Source organism: Oncorhynchus mykiss, chromosome 9 (genome assembly GCF_057628025.1).
Source record: "Oncorhynchus mykiss isolate SJ-2025 chromosome 9, ASM5762802v1, whole genome shotgun sequence".
In the NCBI taxonomy this organism is placed as follows: domain Eukaryota; kingdom Metazoa; phylum Chordata; class Actinopteri; order Salmoniformes; family Salmonidae; genus Oncorhynchus; species Oncorhynchus mykiss.
This window is the reverse complement of record NC_143030.1, coordinates 2,742,501-2,767,852: the sequence shown is the minus strand read 5'-3', so window position 1 is coordinate 2,767,852 and position 25,352 is coordinate 2,742,501. Positions and strand designations below refer to the sequence as shown.

The 25,352-nt window shown below is 43.7% G+C and overlaps 2 protein-coding genes across 3 annotated transcripts in view; both read left to right on the top strand.

The window, feature by feature from the left end:
* Positions 1-1,317: 1,317 nt before the first annotated feature.
* Positions 1,318-17,538, top strand: LOC149980704 (stress-associated endoplasmic reticulum protein 1-like). Its single transcript, XM_090183285.1, has 3 exons — positions 1,318-2,277; positions 12,285-12,360; positions 16,235-17,538. Exons 1-3 carry the CDS (start codon positions 2,194-2,196, stop codon positions 16,273-16,275), a joined length of 201 nt encoding a protein of 66 aa, XP_090039411.1. The 5' UTR covers positions 1,318-2,193; the 3' UTR covers positions 16,276-17,538.
* A 4,849-nt stretch (positions 17,539-22,387) lies between these two features.
* The window catches only part of LOC110494899 (disks large homolog 4), a 121,800-nt gene continuing 118,835 nt past the window's right edge, over positions 22,388-25,352 (top strand). Inside the window, exons 1-2 of one of the 2 annotated variants that reach the window (XM_090183280.1) lie at positions 22,388-22,482; positions 23,241-23,357. In XM_090183280.1, the coding sequence (XP_090039406.1) occupies positions 22,464-22,482; positions 23,241-23,357 (136 nt within the window). In that variant the 5' untranslated portion in view covers positions 22,388-22,463. The remainder of the gene's footprint in view (positions 22,483-23,240; positions 23,358-25,352) is intronic. The other variant, XM_090183281.1, reaches the window with a different exon arrangement.

Here is a 25,352-nt window from a genome sequence, read left to right as displayed (position 1 = left end):
TACTACTGCTACTATTGCTACTGTTACTACTACTACTACTACTACTGTTACTACTACTACTACTGTTATTACTACTACTACTACTACTACTGTTACTACTACTACTACTGCTACTACTACTACTGATACTACTACTACTGTTACTACTACTACTACTGTTATTAGTACTACTGCTACTACTGTTACTACTACTACTACTGGTACTACTACTACTACTACTGTTACTACTACTACTACTGTTACTACTACTACTACTGTTACTACTACTACTACTACTACTACTACTACTGTTACTACTACTACTACTGCTATTGCTACTGCTAATTCTACTACTACTGTTACTACTATTATTGCTACTGTTACTACTACTACTGTTACTACTAATACTATTGACCTTGCAGTGGGTGGAGGAAGTCAAGCCAGACAGTGTAGAAATTTGCTCTGAGTCATGTGCAGTGTTGATGAGTTTTCAGTCCTTTAGCTCACAAAGGAGACGAGGCCTGCTTTATCACATACTACAAAACCATAGAGATAATAGATACTTGGGTCCCAACCCATGTGGAGGGGAACAAGGCAGTTGATGTACTGGCTAAACAGCCACTAAGTAGTGGGGATGATCATGTACTGGCTAAACAAGCACTAAGTATTGGGGATGTTCATGTACTGGCTAAACAAGCACTAAGTAGTGGGGATGTTGATGTACTGGCTAAACAAGCACTAGAGATGTAGAGATGATAGGCTAAAAGCCTGATATGGACAGGGGCGGTGTAGAGATGGCAGGAGCAGGTTAAAAGTCTGATATGGACAGGGGCGGTGTAGAGATGGAATGAGCAGTGGAATAGAGATACTTAGGGCAGACATTTATTTCAAGTACAGAGTAAAGTCGGCGAGTGGAGGGCAGCAGGAAAGAACAGAAGAGAGGAGGCTATTTTTACAAGATTAAGGGTGGGACACAACCAGTTGAATAAGTCCTTAATGTGATAGGAAAGCATCCAACAGGAAAGTGTGATTATTGCCAGGAAACAGAGACAGTGGAGTATGTATTGCTACAGTGCGGGCAGTATCAGAGGGAAAGCGAGAGGCTGAGATCTAATATGAGGGAGAAGGGGATACAGGAAATTAGTTTAAAGAGTATATTTACTAGAACGTCATTAGAGATAGTCTCAAATATTTTATGATCTATTTTTAAGAGCAACGTGGCTGGCATGTAGGACTTAGTTTCTCCCTGTCTCTGGCCCGCACGCCAGTACAGTAGGTGGCGGTAATGCACCATAACGTTGGATGCCAACCCCCGATAAACCCCACCCTAGAAGGAGTAACTGTTTTATTTAACTTTAAACTCTGTATTGTTGGGAAAGGTCGTTAGCAAACATTTCACGAAAAATTCTACATTAGTTATATTCGGCGCATGTGACAAATGGAATTAGATGTTGTATTTAATAGGTTATTATTAAAAGTATTAATTTCAGGACCGCAGTTGGAAATGTAATTTTTTACAAGAATCGACTGATGGTGTCTAAATGTTGTAAATCCAGCTACCCGTTATCAAAACTCAACTCCGCCTCGATATAAGAGAACGGAGTTGACCGGTCCTCGACTACATTCATGTGGACCACCCCGAAACGGACGAGTTTAGGAAGATGTTTTTCAGTTACAGGGAAACCGGGATAGCGAAGGTATGTGGCTAAAACAAGTCCATGTAAAATACGTTCGAACTGAAGAGATACAACAACAAAACAACACTGCTTGAAATGCAGGCAAAGTAGACAGTATTTCTGGCAACAAGGTTTCTTAATAAAACAGCTAACTTCATTTAATTTGTGAAACGGATCCCAGAGCTGGTTTTGGTTTGTCCCTCTGCATCGTTTTAGTCTAGTTTAGGGTAGATTAGACCGACACTAGATCTGCCCCTTAGAAAACATGTGTCACGCTAGACCCTCGACACGTGACGAGGGTAGAAGCATCTACTTCCGGTAGCCAGCCGGCTAACAGCAAGCTAACAACCGTTAGCCTTCGCGGCCTGGACGCTAGCAGTTATCGGCTATTCTTATTTATCGCTTTAAAAAAAAAAATTATAATCAACAAACTGCCCTCCTTTCTCATTAGTCCTTATCTGTAAGTGATACGCCGGTGGTTGAGTTAGTGTATCGTTATTTCGTGGCTGTGAGTGACTTTGACACACCGGTTGTCGACATGTCGGCGGTCCAACGGATGAAAGTGGCTAACGAGAAACACAGCAAGACCATAACGCAGCGAGGACACGTCCAGAAAACCACGGTTAGACTCGAGCTTGTTAACTAACATTAGCTGGCTATCAGCTACACACACACCGATAGCTACTAGCCTAGGCTATGACAGCACCGGCTAACTAGTTGGCTATTCAATCAGCTGGCCATTCAAACGGAGAGCTCACTGTAACAAACTGAAGATGGCTACAATCTGTCTGCCTGGGAATCAGACTGAGGGCTCACCATTCACAGTGCACGATGTTGTAGTTAATTTTGTTTTATTCTTGATTATGAATTATAAAATGATCTTAATTTAAGACACGTTTTGGCTGCCGACACGTTAGCAAGTTTGTCCATCCATCTAGCTAGGGATTCTAATTTTGGCTGTCTGGCTCGCTAGTAATGACCATTCGACTTAAGGCTGCGTTTCAAAGTAGACAGCCCTCAACCCTAAACCCTCAGCCCGTCATTGCCCAAGCGAGGGAGAGAGATGATCTGAAGTTGAGCTTAAAAACAACCAGCCCTAAAGCTATTAATGTACCTAGCAAGATAACGAATCTAGCCAGCACTCCTGTCAGGTAGCTAGATAACACTCCTGTCAGGTAGCTAGATAACACTCCTGTCAGGTAGCTAGATAACACTCCTGTCAGGTAGCAATTTTTATAGTTTGGTCATTTATTCCAATACATTTCAGAATTACCCAAAAATGTTTTTATGATTCTAGGCTCCTCACTACGAGACTAGGTCAATTTCCCAATGCTAAAATCAATGTCTATATATTTTAGAGAGCTAGCTTTATACTTTTTTCCCCCTGACATGCCGAAAATGCTGCCTTGTTTATTACATTTGACACTTCGCTGTCACCAGAGTTTGACATGTGACTACAGTTTGAGTTTAATTGTGGGTCATATCAACCCCGCAAGTGACCAAAGTTGTCCACTCGCTCCCTCGAACTAAATCGAGGGCCGAGGTTAGTGAATTTGAGGTGGCGATGAAACTGCATTCGGTTTGGACGGGGATTCCCCCGGAGTGAAAGGAGCTGGCTGAGGGGTTAAAAATAACGTGTTTGGACTGCAGCTTTGGGGACATGATATCTATCACCTTCTTGTTCATATAAACATTGTTGTGCTACATTACCCAAGTAGCTCATTTGCCAGTGAAATTGACTCTAGATGTTTGACTAGTCAGTGGTCATTAAAGCAAGCTATGTGTTTTTGTCAGTCAAAGTTTAGATGTTATTACCACCACAACCCTAGCAACAGCAGGGTGGAAGTTCCGTTCTAGGGATGTGGTTGGCTAGCTAACGTTAAATCACTACCTAGAGGTGATCACGGCACTTCATACATGGGATTTTTGTAGCAGGTTAGGAGAGTGTTTTTTTCCCCCTTACCTTAACCTCAGTTTCCTAACCTGCAACAAAAAGTAATGGTATCCGAAGTGCCTACTGGCATAACACAGTTCGTCTGGACCTGTATGATATGAGCTGTTCTCTCACTCTCCCATCTTGGATAGAAAGTGTGCATAAAACCAGTCTAGTAATGCCACATTTTACAGTGAGTCCACCCACAACCCTAGCTGACTATTCATTATGCAGTGAGTCCACCCACAACACCAGCTGACTATTCATTATGCAGTGAGTCCACCCACAACCCTAGCTGACTATTCATTATGCAGTGAGTCCACCCACAACACCAGCTGACTATTCATTATGCAGTGAGTCCACCCACAACACCAGCTGACTATTCATTATGCAGTGAGTCCACCCACAACCCTAGCTGACTATTCATTATACAGTGAGTCCACCCACAACACTAGCTGACTATTCATTATGCAGTGTACTATCTATAGCTATATACTGTCATTTAGTTATTCATAAACTTGTTATAATAAGTATTACATATCAAGTAGCGTAACAATGAGGGGAATTAAAGTAGTGGGCTTGAGGATAAATTCAGCCACTACCCGCTTTTCCTGGCTAATAGCCTACACAAATGATCTGCAATATTCACAGTAAATGAAATCCAAATTGATACTCCCCTGGTCTGCTGAAGTCCTCCTTTTCTTTCTTTCACCACAGCCTGTAGGTCCAGGTTGTGGGCCGTCTGTTTTCTACACTGAGTATTGCCAACCCAGACAGTGTTTCCTGAGACTTGCGTTATACGGTGCATTCGGGAAAGTATTCAGACCCTTTGACTTTGCAGGAGTGGCTTCGAGACAAGTCTCTGAATGTACATGAGTGGCCCAGCCAGAGCCCAGACTTGAACCAGATCGAACATCTCTGGAGAGACTTGAAAATAGCTGTGTAGCGACGCACGCTCCCCATCCAACCTGACAGCGCTTGAGAGGATCTGCAGAGAAGAATGTGAGAAACTCCCCAAATACAGGTGTGCCAAGCTTGTAGCGTCATACCCAAGAAGACTAGAGTCTGTAATCGCTGCCAAAAGTGCTTCAACAAAGTACTGAGTAAAGGGTCTGAATACTTATGTAAATGTGTTCAGTTTTTATTTTTAAATCACTTGTTTAAAAAAAATACCTGTTTTTGCTTTGTCGTTATGGGGTATTGTGATGTCATTATGGGGTATTGTGATGTCATAATGGGGTATTGTGTGTAGATTGAGAACAGAACAATTTAATCAATTTTAGAATAGTGCTGTAACAAAATGCGGAACAAGTCAAGGGGTCTGAATACTTTCCCAAAGCACTGTATGTCCATTGCACTGCACACAATTTAGACGTTATCTTGAATTATGTATGCCAGTTTATACCAGAGATAAGGGACTGTTGACGCATGCCAGTTTATACCAGAGATAAGGGACTGTTGACGCATGCCAGCTTTTTCCAGAGATAAGGGACTGTTGATGCATGCCAGCTTAAACCAGAGATAAGGGACTGTTGATGCATGCCAGTTTATACCAGAGATAAGGGACTGTTGATGCATGCCAGCTTAAACCAGGTATAAGGGACTGTTGATGCATGCCAGCTTAAACCAGAGATAAGGGAATGTTGATATTGGAACCACACAACTCAAATGCCGGTTCACCAGTAGCCTAACCACTTTGTTTTGTTCATGCTCTCAAGAACTGTTGTCCACTATGTTTTAAAATTTGACTTAACCTTTTTATTTAACTAAGCAAGTCAGTTAAGAACACATTCTTATTGACAATGACTGCCAACCCCAGGCCAAACCTGGATGACGCTGGGCCAATTATGCGCCGCCCTATGGGATTCCCAATCACGGCCGGTTGTGATACAGCCAGGATTCATACACAGCTTAGGCTCAGCACTTGGTTCAATGTATCAAAGCAGGTGTTTTCTTGCTCAAACTGCGAGAGAAACAGCTGTCACTCAGACATTTCTCTCCAAACACAGGGATGTCGACTAGAACAGGACGCGTGTTAGTGCTCGTGTACATAATTCTGATTACCTGACCTCCCCCAGTAAAACTAACCCTGTCTGATTATCTGACCTCCCCCAGTAAAACTAACCCTGTCTGATTACCTGACCTCCCCCAGTAAAACTAACCCCGTCTGATTACATGACCTCCCCCAGTAAAACTAACCCCGTCTGATTACCTGACTTCCCCCAGTAAAACTAATCCTGTCTGATTACCTGACCTCCCCCAGTAAAACTAACCCTGTCTGATTACCTGAACTCCCCCAGTAAAACTAACCCTGTCTGATTACCTGACCTCCCCCAGTAAAACTAACCCTGTCTGATTACCTGACCTCCCCCAGTAAAACTAACCCTGTCTGATTACCTGATCTCCCCTAGTGAAACTAACCCTGTCTGATTACCTGACCTCCCCCAGTAAAACTAATCATGTCTGATTACCTGACCTAACCCCGTCTGATTACCTGACCTCCCCCAGTAAAACTAATCCTGTCTGATTACCTGACCTAACCCCGTCTGATTACCTGACCTCCCCCAGTAAAACTAATCCTGTCTGATTACCTGACCTAACCCCGTCTGATTACCTGACCTCCCCCAGTAAAACTAACCCCATCTGATTACCTGACCTCCCCCAGTAAAACTAACCCAGTCTGATTACCTGACCTCCCCCAGTAAAACTAACCCAGTCTGATTACCTGACCTCCCCCAGTAAAACTAACCCAGTCTGATTACCTGACCTCCCCCAGTAAAACTAACCCTGTCTGATTACCTCCCCCAGTAAAACTAACCCAGTCTGATTACCTGACCTCCCCCAGTAAAACTAACCCAGTCTGATTACCTGACCTCCCCCAGCAAAACTAACCCAGTCTGATTACCTGACCTCCCCCAGTAAAACTAACCCTGTCTGATTACCTGACCTCCCCCAGTAAAACTAACCCTGTCTGATTACATGACCTCACCCAGTAAAACTAACCCCGTCTGATTACCTGACCTCCCCCAGTAAAACTAACCCTGCCTGGTTACCTGACCTAACCCTGTCTGATTACCTGACCTCCCCCAGTAAAACTAACCCCGTCTGATTACCTGACCTCCCCCAGTAAAACGAACCCTGTCTGATTACCTGACCTCCCCCAGTAAAACTAACCCCGTCTGATTACCTGACCTCCCCCAGTAAAACTAACCCCATCTGATTACCTGACCTCCCCCAGTAAAACTAACCCTGTCTGATTACATGACCTCCCCCAGTAAAACTAACCCTGTCTGATTACCTGACCTCCCCCAGTAAAACTAACCCTGTCTGATTACCTGACCTCCCCCAGTAAAACTAACCCTGTCTGATTACCTGACCTAACCCCGTCTGATTACCTGATCTCCCCTAGTGAAACTAACCCTGTCTGATTACCTGACCTCCCCCAGTAAAACTAATCATGTCTGATTACCTGACCTAACCCCGTCTGATTACCTGATCTCCCCTAGTGAAACTAACCCCGTCTGATTACCTGATCTCCCCACGTAAAACTAACCCTGTCTGATTACCTGACCTCCCCCAGTAAAACTAATCCTGTCTGATTACCTGACCTAACCCCGTCTGATTACCTGACCTCCCCCAGTAAAACTAACCCAGTCTGATTACCTCCCCCAGTAAAATGAACCCCATCTGATTACCTGACCTCCCCCAGTAAAACTAACCCAGTCTGATTACCTGACCTCCCCCAGTAAAACTAACCCTGTCTGATTACCTGACCTCCCCCAGTAAAACTAATCCTGTCTGATTACCTGACCTAACCCCGTCTGATTACCTGTCCTCCCCCAGTGAAACTAACCCTGTCTGATTACCTGACCTCCCCCAGTAAAACTAACCCTGTCTGATTACCTGACCTCCCCCAGTAAAACTAACCCCATCTGATTACCTGACCTCCCCCAGTAAAACTAACCCTGTCTGATTACCTGACCTCCCCCAGTAAAACTAACCCCGTCTGATTACCTGACCTCCCCCAGTAAAACGAACCCTGTCTGATTACCTGACCTCCCCCAGTAAAACTAACCCCGTCTGATTACCTGACCTCCCCCAGTAAAACTAACCCCGTCTGATTACCTGACCTCCCCCAGTAAAACTAACCCCATCTGATTACCTGACCTCCCCCAGTAAAACTAACCCCGTCTGATTACATGACCTCCCCCAGTAAAACTAACCCTGTCTGATTACCTGACCTCCCCCAGTAAAACTAACCCTGTCTGATTACCTGACCTCCCCCAGTAAAACTAACCCTGTCTGATTACCTGACCTAACCCCGTCTGATTACCTGATCTCCCCTAGTGAAACTAACCCTGTCTGATTACCTGACCTCCCCCAGTAAAACTAATCATGTCTGATTACCTGACCTAACCCCGTCTGATTACCTGATCTCCCCTAGTAAAACTAACCCCGTCTGATTACCTGATCTCCCCTAGTAAAACTAACCCTGTCTGATTACCTGACCTCCCCCAGTAAAACTAATCCTGTCTGATTACCTGACCTAAACCCGTCTGATTACCTGACCTCCCCCAGTAAAACTAACCCAGTCTGATTACCTCCCCCAGTAAAATGAACCCCATCTGATTACCTGACCTCCCCCAGTAAAACTAACCCCGTCTGATTACCTGTCCTCCCCCAGTGAAACTAACCCTGTCTGATTACCTGACCTCCCCCAGTAAAACTAACCCTGTCTGATTACCTGACCTCCCCCAGTAAAACTAACCCCATCTGATTACCTGACCTCCCCCAGTAAAACTAACCCCGTCTGATTACCTGACCTCCCCCAGTAAAACTAACCCCGTCTGATTACATGACCTCCCCCAGTAAAACTAACCCCGTCTGATTACCTGACTTCCCCCAGTAAAACTAATCCTGTCTGATTACCTGACCTCCCCCAGTAAAACTAATCCTGTCTGATTACCTGACCTCCCCCAGTAAAACTAATCCTGTCTGATTACCTGACCTCCCCCAGTAAAACTAACCCTGTCTGATTACCTGACCTTCCCCAGTAAAACTAACCCTGTCTGATTACCTGACCTCCCCCAGTAAAACTAACCCTGTCTGATTACCTGACCTAACCCCGTCTGATTACCTGATCTCCCCTAGTGAAACTAACCCTGTCTGATTACCTGACCTCCCCCAGTAAAACTAATCATGTCTGATTACCTGACCTAACCCCGTCTGATTACCTGATCTCCCCTAGTAAAACTAACCCCGTCTGATTACCTGATCTCCCCTAGTAAAACTAACCCTGTCTGATTACCTGACCTCCCCCAGTAAAACTAACCCAGTCTGATTACCTGACCTCCCCCAGTAAAACTAACCCAGTCTGATTACCTGACCTCCCCCAGTAAAACTAACCCTGTCTGATTACCTGACCTCCCCCAGTAAAACTAATCCTGTCTGATTACCTGACCTAACCCCGTCTGATTACCTGATCTCCCCTAGTGAAACTAACCCTGTCTGATTACCTGACCTCACCCAGTAAAACTAACCCTGTCTGATTACCTGACCTCCCCCAGTAAAACTAATCATGTCTGATTACCTGACTTAACCCTGTCTGATTACCTGACCTCACCCAGTAAAACTAACCCCGTCTGATTACCTGACCTCCCCCAGTAAAACTAACCCTGCCTGGTTACCTGACCTAACCCTGTCTGATTACCTGACCTCCCCCAGTAAAACTAACCCCGTCTGATTACCTGACCTCCCCCAGTAAAACGAACCCTGTCTGATTACCTGACCTCCCCCAGTAAAACGAACCCTGCCTGATTACCTGACCTAACCCTGTCTGATTACCTGACCTCCCCCAGTAAAACTAACCCAGTCTGATTACCTGACCTCCCCCAGTAAATCTAACCCAGTCTGATTACCTGACCTCCCCCAGTAAAACTAACTCTGTCCGAATAGGGCTTTTGTTGGAAGAAGGGCAACCAGTGATCCGGGTCAACAGCATCAATGTAATGTAATTGTTGGAAAAAGGGCAACCAGTGATCAACAGCATCAATGTAATTGCAATGTAATTGTATTTGTAATGTAATTGTAATGTAATTGTAATGTAATTGCAATGTAATGTAATTGCAATTGCAATGTAATGTAATGTAATTGTTGGAAGAAGGGCAATTCCACGGCAAAAGAATTACGCTGAGAGTCAGTTGTCACTTTTTTTAAATGCCAAACAAACATTTTAATTTTAGTTGAACAAACCTCCCAACTCTCTGCACGATGAATAGTTTGAAACAAAAATTAACATTTACTGTAAAAACTGCAGATGCAATGTTTGTTACCAGAATTACGGTAAAATCTCCCTCAGTTTTATTCTTTCCGAACTTTGTATCGGCCCAGTTCTTCCTGTAAATGTATTTTCGTACACTCCTCTCTGGACACTGTTAGAAGTAGTCCTTGTTCATAGAGTTGTATGGTTTGTTAAACTGCCCTGCATTACCTGTAAGTCACTCTGGATAAGAGCATCTGCTCCATGATTCACCTGTCATCTCACCCTGTGTCCTCTGTGGTGTTAACTTGTTGTTATCCCGGTAGCGGGATAATTGTCATCAGCAACCGCTGAATAGCATTGTGCCACAGTTAAATAATATTAAATACTAAAAAAATTAATGTTCATGAAATCACAAGTGTTTAGCCTTTTGTTAATCCACCTGTCGTCTCAGATTTTAAAATGATGCTTTACAGCGAAAGCAATCCAAGCGTTTGTGTAAGTTTATCGATAGCATAAGAAAGCATTATGTACACTAAGCATTAAGTAGCTAGGTCACGAAAATCAGAAAAGCAATCAAAAAAATCGTTTACCTTTGATGATCTTCGGATGTTTTCACTCACAACACTCCCAGTTACACAACAAATGTTCCTTTTGTTCCATAAAGATCATTTTTATACCCAAAATACCTCGCGTTATGATCAGAAATCCACAGGAAAGAGCGGTAACGACAACGCAGATGTATATTCCAAATAATATCCATAATGTCCACAGAAACATGTCAAACATTTTTTATAATCAATCCTCAGGTTGTTTTTAAAATATATATTCAATACTATATCAACCGGGTGTGTAGCTTTTTCAATAACAGCGGGAGGAACAATGGCGGCTTTACTCAGTTGCGCGAAAACTCACTCTGAGAGCCCCCACCTCTCCACTTACGCAATGTGATCCTTCACGCTCATTTTTCAAAATAAAAGCCTGAAACTATGTCTAAAGACTGTTGACACCTTAGGGAAGCCATAGAAAAAGGAATCTGGTTGATATCCCTTTAAATGGAAGATAGGCATGCATAGGAACAGAGAGGTTTTAAAATAAGAGGCACTTCCTGATTGGATTTTCCTCAGGCTTTCGCCTGCAATATCAGTTCTGTTATACTCACAGACAATATTTTTACATTTTTGGAAACTTTAGTGTTTTCTATCCTAATCTGACAATTATATGCATATTCTAGTTTCTGGGGCTGAGAAATAGGCAGTTTGAAATGGGTACGTTTTTTAGCCAAAAACGAGAATACTGCCCCCTACACGCAAAAGGTTAACCCTGTGTTAACCATGTCTCTGGTGTTAACCCTGTGTTAACCCGGTGTCCTCAGTATTAACCCTGTGTTAACCCTGTGTCCTCTGTGTTAACCCTGTGTCCTCTGTGTTAACCCTGTGTTAACCCTGTGTCCTCTGTGTTAACCCTGTGTCCTCTGTATTAACCCTGTATTAACCCTGTGTCCTCTGTGTCCTCTGTGTTAACCCTGTATTAACCCTGTGTCCTCTGTATTAACCCTGTATTAACCCTGTGTCCTCTGTGTTAACCCTGTGTCCTGTGTTAACCCTGTGTCCTCTGTGTTAACCCTGTATTAACCCTGTGTCCTCTGTGTTAACCCTGTCACCCCTGTCTCTGGTATTAACCCTGTATTAACCCTGTATTAACAATGTATTAACCCTGTGTCCCCTGTGTTAACCCCGTGTCCCCTGTGTTAACCCTGTGTCCTCTGTGTTAACCCTGTGTCCTCTGTGTTAAGCCTGTATTAACCCTGTGTCCTCTGTGTTAACCCTGTGTCCTGTGTTAACCCAGTATTAACCCCGTGTCCTCTGTGTTAACCCTGTATTAACCCTGTGTCCTCTGTGTTAACCCGGTATTAACCCTGTGTCCTCTGTGTTAACCCTGTCACCCCTGTCTCTGGTATTAACCCTGTATTAACAATGTATTAACCCTGTGTCCCCTGTGTTAACCCTGTGTCCTCTGTGTTAACCCTGTGTCCTCTGTGTTAACCCTGTGTCCTCTGTGTTAACCCTGTATTAACCCTGTGTCCTCTGTGTTAACCCTGTGTCCTCTGTGTTAACCCTGTGTTAACCCTGTGTCCTCTGTGTTAACCCTGTGTCCTCTGTGTTAACCCTGTGTTAACCCCGTGTCCTCTGTATTAACCCTGTATTAACCCTGTGTCCTCTGTGTTAACCCTGTGTCCTCTGTGTTAACCCTGTGTTAACCCTGTGTCCTCTGTGTTAACCCTGTGTCCTCTGTGTTAACCCTGTGTTAACCCTGTGTCATCTGTGTTAACCCTGTGTCCTCTGTGTTAACCCTGTGTTAACCCTGTATTAACCCTGTGTCCTATGTGTTAACCCTGTGTCCTCTGTGTTAACCCTGTATTAACCCTGTGTTTCAGCGGGTGGTGAATGAGGAGAAGTCTCCTGTTGGTCCCTGGTTACTGGCCCTCTTTGTCTTTGTGGTGTGTGGATCAGGTAAGAGACTGTATGTATGTATGTATGTATGTATGAATATATACAGTTGAAGTCAGAAGTTTACATACACTTTAGCCAAATACATTTAAACTCAGTTTTTCACAATTCCTGTCATTTAATCCTTTTAATAATTCCCTGTCTTAGATCAGTTAGGATCACCACTTTATTTTAAGAATGTGAAATGTCAGAATAATAGTAGAGAGAATGATTTATTTCAGCTTTTATTACTTTCATCACATTCCCAGTGGGTCAGAAGTTAACAAAACACTCAATTAGTATTTGGTAGCATTGCCTTTATATTGTTTAACTTGGGTCAATAAGTTGGGTGAATTTTGGCCCTCCAATTAACTCAAATTATGTCGTTTAGCCTATCAGAAGCTTCTAAAGCCATGACATGCATACATGTACAGTTGAAGTCGGAAGTTTACATACACTTAGGTTGGATTCATTAAAACTCGTTTTTCATCCACTCCACAAATTTCTTGTTAACAAACTATAGTTTTGGCAAGTCGGTTAGGACATCTACTTTGTGTATGTAAACTTCCGACTTCAACTGTACATGTATGCATGTCATGGCTTTAGAAGCTTCTGATAGGCTAATTGACATAATGTATAAAGTGCGTAGTCCAAAATGTATCCGTGTTCTAGAATATTGGACCAGTAGCTTCTCCAATTCTCAAGTTATTTCTCGATCTACAGTGGATTCAAGAAAGTATTATTTTTGTAAAAAAAAATGTACGTTACAGCCTTATTCTAAAATTGATTCAATTGTTTTGGTAAATGACAAAACAACTTTATTTGCAAATGTATTGAAAATAAACTGAAATATCACATTTACATAAGTATTGGGATATCCTGTCTTTACAACTGGAGGACACAGAGAACTGGCTGTATGAAGATGGAGAGGACCAACCTAAACAACATCGACAAACTGGCCGTGCTGAAGAAACTGGGCCAGCCTATCCAGGAGAGGTACATGGTGTCTGAGGAAAGACCCAGAGCCTTCGATGACATGGGGAAACAGATCCAGATGTACACGAAGATCGTTGAAGCTTATTTACTCAGTACTTTGTTGATGTACCTTTGGCAGTCTTTGGTATGATGCTGCAAGCTTGGCACACCTGTATTGGGGAGTTTGTCTGAGGAGGGGCTTCCGTCTGGCCACTCTACCATAAAAGGCCTGATTGATGGAGTGCTGCAGAGATGGTTGTCCTTCTGGAAGGTTCTCCCATCTCCAAAGAGGAACGTTGGAGCTCTGTCAGAATGACCATTGGGTTCTTGGTCACCTCCCTGACCAAGACCCTTCTTCCCCAATTGCCCAGTTTGGCCGGGCGGTCAGTCTTGGTGGTTCCAAACTTCTTCCATTTAAGCATGATGGAGGCCACTGTGTTCTTGGGGACCCTTCCCCAGATCTGTGCGTCGACACAATCCTGTCTCGAACCTCTACGGACAATTCCTTCAACCTCATGGCTTGGTTCATGCTCTGACATGCACTGTCAACTGTGGGACCTTTATATATACAGGTGTTTGTCTTTCCAAATCATGTCCAATCAATTTAATTTACTACAGGTGGACTCCAATCAAGTTGTAGAAACATCTCAAGGATGATCAATGGAAACAGGATGCACTTGAGCTCAATTTCAAGTCTCACAGCAAAGAGTCTGAATACTTATGTAAAAAAGGAATTTGTTTATTTTCAATACATTTCTAAACACCTGTTTTCTCTTTGTCAGGTGTTGTGTGTAGGTTTTGAGGATTTATAAAAAAAATATTTTTTAGATTAAGGTTGTAATGTAACAACGGAGAAAGTCGAGGGGTCTGAATAAACATTGTATAGGATGAACTATGACTAGAACACAGTACCGGTCAGACGTTTGACAACACCGACTCATTCAAGGGGTTTTTCTTTATTTTGACTATTTTCTACATTGTAGAATAATATACAATATATTTTGATTTGTTTAACACTTTTGTGGTTACTACATGATTCCATAGGTGTTATTTCTACTGGGTTTGATGTCTTCTATTATTCTACAATGTAGAAGATAGTCAAAATAAAGAAAAACCCTTAACTGAGTAACCCTTTTGACCGGTAGTGTATACTGAAGTGGACATCAGAAGTTCATCAGTAGTTCTGAACCGTGACTAGAATACTGTGTTTACCTATAAAGTGGGTAAACAGTGTGTAAACATTATTAAAGTGACCAAAGTTAAATATCTATGTATAGTGTCTTCAGAACATATTCTAGACTTTGTTGGTACAGCCTGAATTTTAAAATGGATATAAGGGTTTTTCACCTATAATGTCACAGTGGAGTTGTTTTTAAAAACATGTTTACATATGAATTAAAAATGAAAAGCTGACATGTTTTTGTTAATGGCCTAAATAAGTTTAGGATAATAATTTGCTGAAGTTAGATAATAATATACTACTTTGTTTTAATAATTACTACTTTGTTTTAAACACTATTATTGCACACATGATTTTTTTTCTGTACATAGTTAATTATCTGTAAGGTCCCTCAGAGTTGCATCAAAAACAGATTCTACCACAAAGACCAGGGAAGTTTTACAATGTCTCGCAAAGAATGTCACATATTGGTAAATGGGTAAAAATGAAAAAAAGTACACATTGAATATCCCTTTGAGCATGTTGAAGTTATTAATTACACTTTGGATGATGTATCAATACACCCAGTCACTACAAAGAAACAGGCATCCTTCTTAACTCAGTTGCCGAAGAGGAAGGAAACCGCTCAGGGATTTCACCATGAGATCAATGGTGACTTTAAAACAGTTCACTTTGTGTCCTGAATACAAAGTGTTATGTTTGGAGAAGATACAACACATTACTGAGTACCACTCTTCATATTTTCAAGCATAGTAGTGGCTGCATCATGTTATGGGTTTGCTTGTCATCGTTAAGGACTTGGGAGTTTTTCAGGATGAAAATAAATGGAATGGAGCTAAGCACAGGCAAAATCCTAGAAGAACCTTGTTCAGTCTGCTTTCCACCAGACACTGGGAGATGAATTCACCTTTCAGCAGGACAATAACCTAAAACACAAGGCCAAATAAACACTGGAGTTGCTTACCAAGATGACAGTGAACGTTCCTGAATGGCCAAATTACAATTTTGACTTAAATCTACTTGAAAATCTAGTATTTAAAATAATAACAATGGGCAAATGTATTACAATCCAGGTGCTTCTACAAAATATTGCCTCAGGTGTAAATGAGAATTCTGCATTTCATTTTCAAAAAATAAACCTGTTATCACTGTTGTTATGGGGTATTGTGTCTAGATGGGTGAGGATTTTTCGTTTATCCAGTTTAAATTCGGGCTCTAACACAAGTCAAAGGATATGAATACTTTGAGGTCAGCAGTCCTAAGGTGCAGGGTTGAGTAACCGGGTGGTAGTCGGCTAGTGACAGTGACTAAGTTCAGGGCGGGGTACGAGGTGGAAGCTGGCTAGGGATGTCTATTTAACAGTCCGATGGCCTTGAGATAGAAGCTGTTTTTCAGTCTCTCGGTCGCTATTTTGATGCTCCTGTACTGACCTCGCCTTCTGGATGATAGCGGGGTGAACAGTGAACATGGACCATTCATAAAAAATGTCATCATTTTTTATACAACCTTGTTTTAAAAAAAAATTCAAGCTGCAATGTAATTGTTCTGAATCCAAGAGCCGACCCACGGGTTGAAATGTTTTCATTCGTTACGCCAGCTAATATTTTTGTGTGTCACCTGATGCAGGACTCTGGGAATGTTTGGGTGGAGCTGGGTCACAGACATCACAATGGACTCTGATTTGTATCTGTCTCTCTGTCTCTCTCTTGTCTCTCTCTGTCTCTCTCTGTCTCCCTCTCTCAGCCATCTTCCAGATCATCCAGAGTATCAGGCAGGGGTTGTGATGGTTGTCACCCAGATCAGAGCCTCCTCCCCTGGGAGAACACCAACAGCCTCACCCCATCCCTGCTCCAGCCACAGACAGACATCCGGCCCAGTGTTCTCCCTTTACTCATACACACCCCCCTCCTCTCTGTGTCGAGTTAAAACATTTTAGGGTTCCCAAGTGGCGCAGTGGTCTAAGGCACTGCATCTCAGTGGTAGAGGTGTCACTACAGCCCCTGGTTTGATCCCAGGCTGTATCACAACTGGCCGTGATCGGGAGTCCCATAGGGCGGCGCACAATTGGCCCAGCGTCGTCCGGGTTTGGGGAGGGTTTGGCCGTGGTAGGCCGTCATTGTAAATAAGAATTTGTTCTTAACTGACTTGCCTAGTTAAATAAAGGTCAAATAAAATAATTGAACATTAGCTGACACACACATCATCCCCGTCCCGTCTCTGTCAAGGTAAACATCAGCTGACACACACATCATCCCCGTCCCGTCTCTGTCAAGGTAAACATCAGCAGGTTCTCCATACTGTGAATTAGATCACCCTGTCTCTGTCAAGGTACACATCAGCAGGTTCTCCATACTGTGAATTAGATCACCCTGTCTCTGTCAAGGTAAACATCAGCAGGTTCTCCATACTGTGAATGTCTCCAGGACTTTATTTTATAACATTGTATTGGTAATGTTGAAATATGAAATGTCTTATGTAGTTCTTGAAAGAACCATTTTGTTTATGGGTCTTAATGTTGTCTCATCTGAGCTGTACTCTGTAACACTGATCCCAGGTCAGTTTGGTATTGGTCCCACTGATGGTTACTGTTGGGATGTGGGGAGAGAACCACTGCTCTAGGTTCAGTCTCATCGTGTTAGTCCAGTAGACTGACTGACTGCTGTGACATGATCTGTCCTTGTTTTTGATATCTCCCTTGTATGATCACATCCCTCTGATATCTCCCTCATCGCTCTGTTCCCTTATCCTGCCATCTCCCCTCTCTCCTGTGTGTGTCCGTATCTAGGAAGTTTTCAGTCTGTTTTCAACTGTTTTACTGTCTTCAGTTGTCTTCTACACTGGCCGTTCTGTTACTGTGGTATCTACGTGCTGAATGGCCAGTGTGTGTGTGTGTGTGTGTGTGTGTGTGTGTATGAAGCAGCACTCCCTAGAGGCAGACACCTCTCCTGAACACCCAGAGTGTGAACGTGTGTGTCAGTCCACCTCCCTCCTGTAAAACGCTATGCAAATGAGTTTTATACAAATAAAACAGATTTTTTTTCTCTAAAGATGATTTTTCTGGGTTTGTTTGTAAAGTATAAACACTAGCAGGTCTATTTCCACAACTAAGAGTTGAGCGATGCCAAACTGCTGTTTCCGGGGCTGCAGAGACATGTTATGGAAGCTCACTGGTACACACGTCTGTTTGCATTGCGCTCGTCTGTGGTGTTGCTCATGTCGATGTCCTATCGCTGTCTCAGAATGTTTTAAAGGGACAGTAGTATGTCTACATGAGCTATAATGAGATTTAAATCATAGTATTTCATCAGAAATGAAACCACTTTGAGAAACTTAATGTTTTGGGTTTTTATTTTATATTAAAAATAAATAATTAGTGGGCGGATTAGTTTTAATATTGCAGGTTGTTGCTTCCATCAATGTACCTGTCTGAGTCACTCATCTCTTTTACTGTTAAAGCTCCACATAAAGTGCCTTCCTAAAGTATTCATACCCATACACTACACCCTAAACCCTTCAGACTACGCACTACGCCCTACACAATAAACCCTACAGACTACGCACTACGCCCTACAACACCCTACACACTATGGCAACTGCCTGGTACCAGTCAGGATGCTCTCGATGGTGCAGCTGTATAACTTTTTGAGGATCTGGAGACCCATGCCAAATCTTTTCAATCTCCTGAGGGGCAGAAGGTGTTGTCGTGCCCTCTTCACAACTGTCTTGGTGTGTTTGGACCATGATAGTTTGTTGGTGATGTGGACACCAAGGAACTTGAAATTCTCGACCCGCTCCACTACAGCCCTGTTGATGTTAATGGGGACCTGTTCGGCACGCTTTTTCCTGTATTCCACAATCAGCTCCTTTGTCTTGCTCACATTGAGGGAAATGTTGTTGTCCTGGCACCACACTGTCAGGTCTCAGACCTCCTCCCTATAGGCTGTCTCATTGTTGTCAGTAATCAGGCCTACAACTGTTGTGTCCTCAGCAAACTTAATGATGCTTTTGATGTGAGCCATGACCAGCCTTTCAAAGCACTTGATGGCTACCGACGTGAGTGTTATGGGTCGGTAATCATTTATGCAGGTTACCTTCATTTTCTTGGGCACAGAGACTATGGTGGTCTGGTTGAAACATGTAGGTATTACAGACTCAGTCTGGGACATGTTGAAAATGTCAGTGAAGACACTTGCCAGTTGGTCAGCACATGCTTTGAGTACACGCCCTGGTAATCCGTCTGGCCCTGTGGTTTTGTGAATGTTGACCTGTTTTAAAGGTCTTGCTCACATCAGCTACTGAGTGCGTTATCACACAATTGTCCAGAAACAGCTGGTGCTCTCATGCATGCTTCAGTGTTGTTTGCTAAGAGCATTTAGCTCTTATGGCACTGGGTTTTCCTTTGTAGTCCGTAATAGTTTTCAAGCCCTGCCACATCCTGTCAGAGCCGGATTAGTAGGATATAATCTTAATCCTGTATTGACACTTTGTCTGTTTGATGGTTCGTCTGAGGGCGTAGCGGGATTTATTATAAGCGTCTAGATTAGTATCCTTGAAAGCAGAAGCTCCAGCCTTTAGCTCGGTGAGGATGCCGCCTGCTTCTGGTTGGGATATGTACGTACAGTGAGGACGTCGTCGATGTTGATGAAGCTGATGACAGGTGGTGTACTCCTCAATGCCATTGGACGAATCCCGGAACATATTCCAGTCTGTGCTAGAAAAACAGTCCTGTAGTGTAGCATCTGCGTAATCTGACCACTTATCTTATTGCTTTTACTTTTATAAATATTTAGGACTAACTTATTCCTTGCCACCCACTCTGAAACGAACTACAGCTCTTTGTTAAGTGTTGCAGTCATTTCAGTCGCTGTAGTAGCTGACGTGTATAGTGTTGAGTCATCCCCATACATACACGCTGGCTTTACTCAAAGGGGCCTAGACAGCTGCCCTGGGGAATTCCTGACTCTACATGTACAGTGTTGAGTCATCTGCATACATAGACAAACAGGCTTTAATCAAGGCCAGTGTCATGTCATTAAAGATTTCCTGATTCTACCTGGATTATATTGGTGAGGCTTCCATTAAAGAACACCCTCTGTGTTCTGTTAGACAGGTAACTCTTTATCCACATTATAGCAGGGGGTGTAAAGCCATAACACATACGTTTTGCCAGCAGCAGACTATGATCGATAATGTCAAAAGCTGCACTGAAGTATAACAAAACAGCCCACACAATTTTTTTATCATCAATGTCTCTCAGCCAATCATCAGTCATTTGTGTCAGTGCTGTGGTTGTTGAGTGTCCTTCCCTATAACCATGCTGAAATTCTGTTGTCAATTTGTTTACTGTAAAATAGCATTATATCTGGTCAAACACCATTTTATTCAGAAGTTTACTAAGGGTTGGTATCAGACTGTGATTTGTCGGCTATTAATCCATCCACCTGGACAGGTGTGGCATACCAATAAGCTGATTAAACAGCATGATCATTACACAGGTGCACCTTGTGTCGGGAACAATAAAAGGCCACTCTTTAAAATGGGAATTTTTGTCACCCAACACAATGTCACAGATGTCTCAAGTTTTTGTCATGGGAATTTTATAATTCCTATATGTGTTCATTAACCATTAACTATTAACTCCACATACATGACACACACTATACCTGGATTAACTCCTGAAGTCTCACCATAATGTATTACCACTATTATTACGGAAAACCTGGAGGGGCTCTCGCTGTCTTATTTGATCGCCACAGAGTAATAGCTGGGTAGGTTCAAACATAGGTTGATGATCCTCTTTGCTTACTTTAGACACACACAAATACATTCCTTCTTCCACAATGGTTATCATTTCCAATTAACCCTTGTCCATGCCACATAACCTCTTTCTTATGAACTAACATTATTAATCAGATATTGTAAAACAGGGTAGAGTTTAATTAGTTATAGTTCTATTTAAATGTAGATATTGTTTAGTCATTATTCATAAAATTCCTAACACTTTTGTGGGAGCAGACAATTGACATGCTGACTGCAGGAATGTCCACCTGAGCTGTTGCCAGAGAATTTAATAGTAATTTCTCTACCATAAACCACCTCCAACGTAATTTTAGAGAATTTGGCAGTACGTCTAACTGGCTTCATAACCCGCAGACCACAGCCCAGGGCCTCCCTATCCGGCTTCTTCACCTGTGGGATCATCTGAGACCAGCCATCCGGACAGCTGATGAAACTCTGGGTACACAACTGAATAATTTCTGCACAAACTGTCTGTAACCGTCTCAGGGAAGCTCATCCGCTCGTTGTCCTCACCAGGGTCTCGACCTGACCTCAGTTCAGTACTGTCTGTAACCGTCTCAGGGAAGCTCATCCGCTCGTTGTCCTCACCAGGGTCTCGACCTGACCTCAGTTCAGTACTGTCTGTAACCGTCTCAGGGAAGCTCATCCGCTCGTTGTCCTCACCAGGGTCTCGACCTGACCTCAGTTCAGTACTGTCTGTAACCGTCTCAGGGAAGCTCATCCGCTCGTTGTCCTCACCAGGGTCTCGACCTGACTTCAGTTCAGTACTGTCTGTAACCGTCTCAGGGAAGCTCATCCGCTCGTTGTCCTCACCAGGGTCTCGACCTGACCTCAGTTCAGTACTGTCTGTAACCGTCTCAGGGAAGCTCATCCGCTCGTTGTCCTCACCAGGGTCTCGACCTGACTTCAGTTCGGCATTGTAACCGACTTCAATGGGCAAATGTTCAGAATCCCGGCTTCAAGTGTACCAGGCAGATGTCAGATAGCATGGCGTTGTGTGGGCAAGCGGTTTGCTGATGTCAACGTTGTGAACAGAGTGAGTGCCCCATGGTGGAAGTGGGGTTATGGTATGGGCAGGCATAAGCTACGGACAAGGAACATCGTTGCATTTTATTGAAGGAAATTTGAATGAACAGAGATACCATGGGGAGATCCTGAGGCACGTTGTTGTGCCATTCATCCACCGGCATCACCTCATGTTTCAGCATGATAATGCACGGCCCCATGTCACAAGGATCTGTACACAATACCTGGAAGCTGGTAATGTCCCAGTTCTTCCATGGCCTGCACACTCACCAGACATGTCACCCTTTGAGCATGTTTGGGATGCTCTGGATCAACGTGTATGACAGTGTTCCAGTTCCCGCCAATATCCAGCAACTTCACACAGCCATTGAAGAGGAGTGGGACAACATTCCACAGGCCACAATCAACAGCCTGATCAACTCTATGTGAAGGAGATGTGTCACGCTACATGAGGCAAATGGTGATCACACCAGATACTGACTGGTTCTCTGATCCACGCCCCTACTTTATTTAAGGTATCTGTGACCAACAGATGTATATCTGTATTCCCAGTCATGTGAAATCCATAGATTAGGACCTAATGAAAGTATTTCAATTGACGGATTTCCTTATATGAACTGTAACTCAGTAAAATCTTAGAAATTGTTGCATGTTGCGTTTATATTTTTGTTCAGCATACGTAGCCTGCTCTATTGCCTAAATAACACTAAATTCATTGAAAAACAGTTAGGATGGAGCTTTGATGTTGTGCACCACTGACTGACTGACTGACTGACTGACTGACTGACTGACTGACTGACGAATAGAAAAGACAGGTACATTTATAGGAACTTTTAAGGATTCTAAAATTCACAAGAGAATCACTTGACATACAATCAAACCATTCCTTCAACAACGGTTACTGTGATGTTGTGCACCACTGACAGACAGACAGACAGACAGACAGACAGACAGACAGACAGAATGAATAGAACAGGTGTCTGGCTCTAAGCTCTCTCCTCTGACCTTGTGGCCCTGGGATTAAACTCCACTTCCCAGAAGGCCATGCGGCTGTCTTTAAATCCCTGAATAGGCTTTAATCTGCGCCCTGTCTCGAGCAGATCAACAGACAGAGAGAAAGTAGAGAGAAGAGCAACTACCGGACAACATGCCGCTGAAACGACAGGGTGAGACTTTATCAATGTGTGTGTATGAGACAACTTCACAGAGATGACAACATGATGGAGAAAATGTCTTCAGAACTATAGCTGATTTGATGATGTGATTTGGGTGTGTCTGTGTGAGAGAGGGACTGGCGTGTGTGTGTTGTCAGTCTGTTGACTGTTAGTAAGTCAAGCCTTGTCTTGTGTGAGCCAGAATGGAGCCTGTGTCCTGTTTCTGTAGTGTGAGCCAGAATGGAGCCTGTGTCCTGTTTCTGTAGTGTGAGCCAGAATGGAGCCTGTGTCCTGTTTCTGTAGTGTGAGCCTGAATGGAGCCTGTGTCCTGTTTCTGTAGTGGGAGCCAGAATGGAGTCTATGTCCTGTTTCTGTAGTGTGAGCCAGAATGGAGCCTGTGTCCTGTTTCTGTAGTGTGAGCCAGAATGGAGCCTGTGTCCTGTTTCTGTAGTGTGAGCCAGAATGGAGCCTATGTCCTGTTTCTGTAGTGGGAGCCAGAATGGAGTCTATGTCCTGTTTCTGTAGTGTGAGCCAGAATGGAGTCTATGTCCTGTTTCTGTAGTGTGAGCCAGAATGGAGTCTATGTCCTGTTTCTGTAGTGTGAGCCTGAATGGAGCCTGTGTCCTGTTTCTGTAGTGTGAGCCAGAATGGAGCCTGTGTCCTGTTTCTGTAGTGTGAGCCAGCTTGATGACCCCCCCCCCCCCCCCCCCCCTTGGCAAGGCTCTGACACACATGAGAACAGCTGTAAACCAGAACTGTGTTCCCCCCAGACACGGAGCGAGCCCTCCAGGTCATAGAGGCCTCTCAGATGGGAGACGAAGGTTTTAAGAACAGAGCTGAACAACTCCTCAACATCTTCCAGAGTGACCTGTTCCAGGCTCTACTGGGTGAGACACGCTGAGACACGCTGAGACACGCTGAAACACGCTGAGACACGCTGAGACACGCTGAGACACGCTGAGACACGCTGAAACACGCTGAGACACTCTGAGACACTCTGAGACACGCTGAGACACGCTGCGACACAGTGAGACACGCCGAGACACTCTGAGACAAGCTGAGACACAGTGAGACATGCTGAGACACGCTGAGATACGCTGAGACATACTGAGACACACTGAGACACACACACTGAGACACGCTGAGACACACACACTGAGACACACTGAGAAACACTGAGACACACTGAGACACGCTAAGACACAGTGAGACACGCTGAGACACACTCAGACACGCTGAGACACACACACTGAGACACGCTGAGACACACACACTGAGACACACTGAGACACGCTGAGACACGCTGAGACACGGTGAGACACGCTAAGACACAGTGAGACACGCTGATACACTCTGAAACACGCTGAGACACAGTGAGACATGCTGAGATACGCTGAGACACACTGAGACACACACGCTGAGACACGCTGAGACACGCTGAGACAATCTGAGACACACACACTAAGACACACACACTGAGACACTCTGAGACACACTGAGATACGCTGATACACACTGAGACACACTGATACACACTGAGACACACTGAGATACACTGAGACAATCTGAGACACACTGAGACAATCTGAGACACACTGAGACACACACACTGAGACACACACACTGAGACACACTGATACACACTGAGACACATTGAGATATACTGAGACACACACGCTGAGACACGCTGAGACACGCTGAGACAATCTGAGACACACTGAGACAATCTGAGACACACTGAGACACACACACTGAGACACACACACTGAGACACACTGAGACACACACTGAGACACACACACTGAGACACACTGAGACACACACACACTGAGACACACTGAGACACACACACACACTGAGACACACAGACTGAGACACACACACTGAGACACACACACTGAGACACACTGAGACACACACACTGAGACACACACACTGAGACACTGAGACACACTAAGACACACTGAGACAACCTTGTCCAACAGGTCTGTGTTTACTGTAGTACCTATAATCCTCTTTCAGTTCCAACCTGCATTTAATCCCCCAGCAACTCCTAGAAACACACACACACACACACACACACACACACACACACACACACACACACACACACACACACACACACACACACACACACACAACACAACACAACACAACACAACCTTCTCTGGCAGCCATGTGTGTGCTAAGTGTGTGTTTTTGTGTTGATTAGCTGGTTTCGTGGCAAAGTGATCATGATGAGGGAAAGTTCTCTCTCTCTCTCTCACTCACTCACTCACTCTCTCTCAATTCAATTCAATTCAAGGGCTTTATTGGCATGGGAAACATGTGTTAACATTGCCAAAGCAAGTGAGGTAGATAATATATAAAGTGAATATATAAAGTGAAATAAACAATAAAAATTAACAGTAAACATTACATACATACAGAAGTTTCAAAACAACAAAGACATTACAAATGTCATATTATATATATACAGTGTTTTAACAATGTACAAATGGTTAAAGGACACAAGATAAAATAAATAATGCTCTCTCTCTCTCTGTCTCACTCACTCACTCACTCACTCACTCACTCACTCACACACACTCTCTCTCTATTTCTCACTCTCGTTCCCTCCCCCTCTCAACCAGTAATCTGTGGGATTGGGATTATGTGTGACATCACCACTGACAAGCAGCTCTCTGATTGGACACATTTTACTCTACACGTCAAGATTAGACCGTCACTCTGCCGGTTGAGCGTTGTGTGTGTGTGTGTGTGTGAGCGTTGTGTGTGTGTGAGCGCTGTGTGTGAGAGCGTTGTGTGTGTGTGAGCGCTGTGTGTGAGAGCGTTGTGTGTGTGTGAGAGCGTTGTGTGTGTGTGAGAGAGTTGTGTGTGTG

Coding starts and splice junctions, on each gene's coding strand:
- LOC149980704 (XM_090183285.1), top strand. CDS start 2,194: ATGTCGGCGGTCCAACGGATGAAAGTGGCTAACGAGAAACACAGCAAG. Junction 2,278..12,284: donor GACACGTCCAGAAAACCACG/GTTAGACTCGAG, acceptor CCTGTGTTTCAG/CGGGTGGTGAATGAGGAGAA. Junction 12,361..16,234: donor CTTTGTGGTGTGTGGATCAG/GTAAGAGACTGT, acceptor TCCCTCTCTCAG/CCATCTTCCAGATCATCCAG.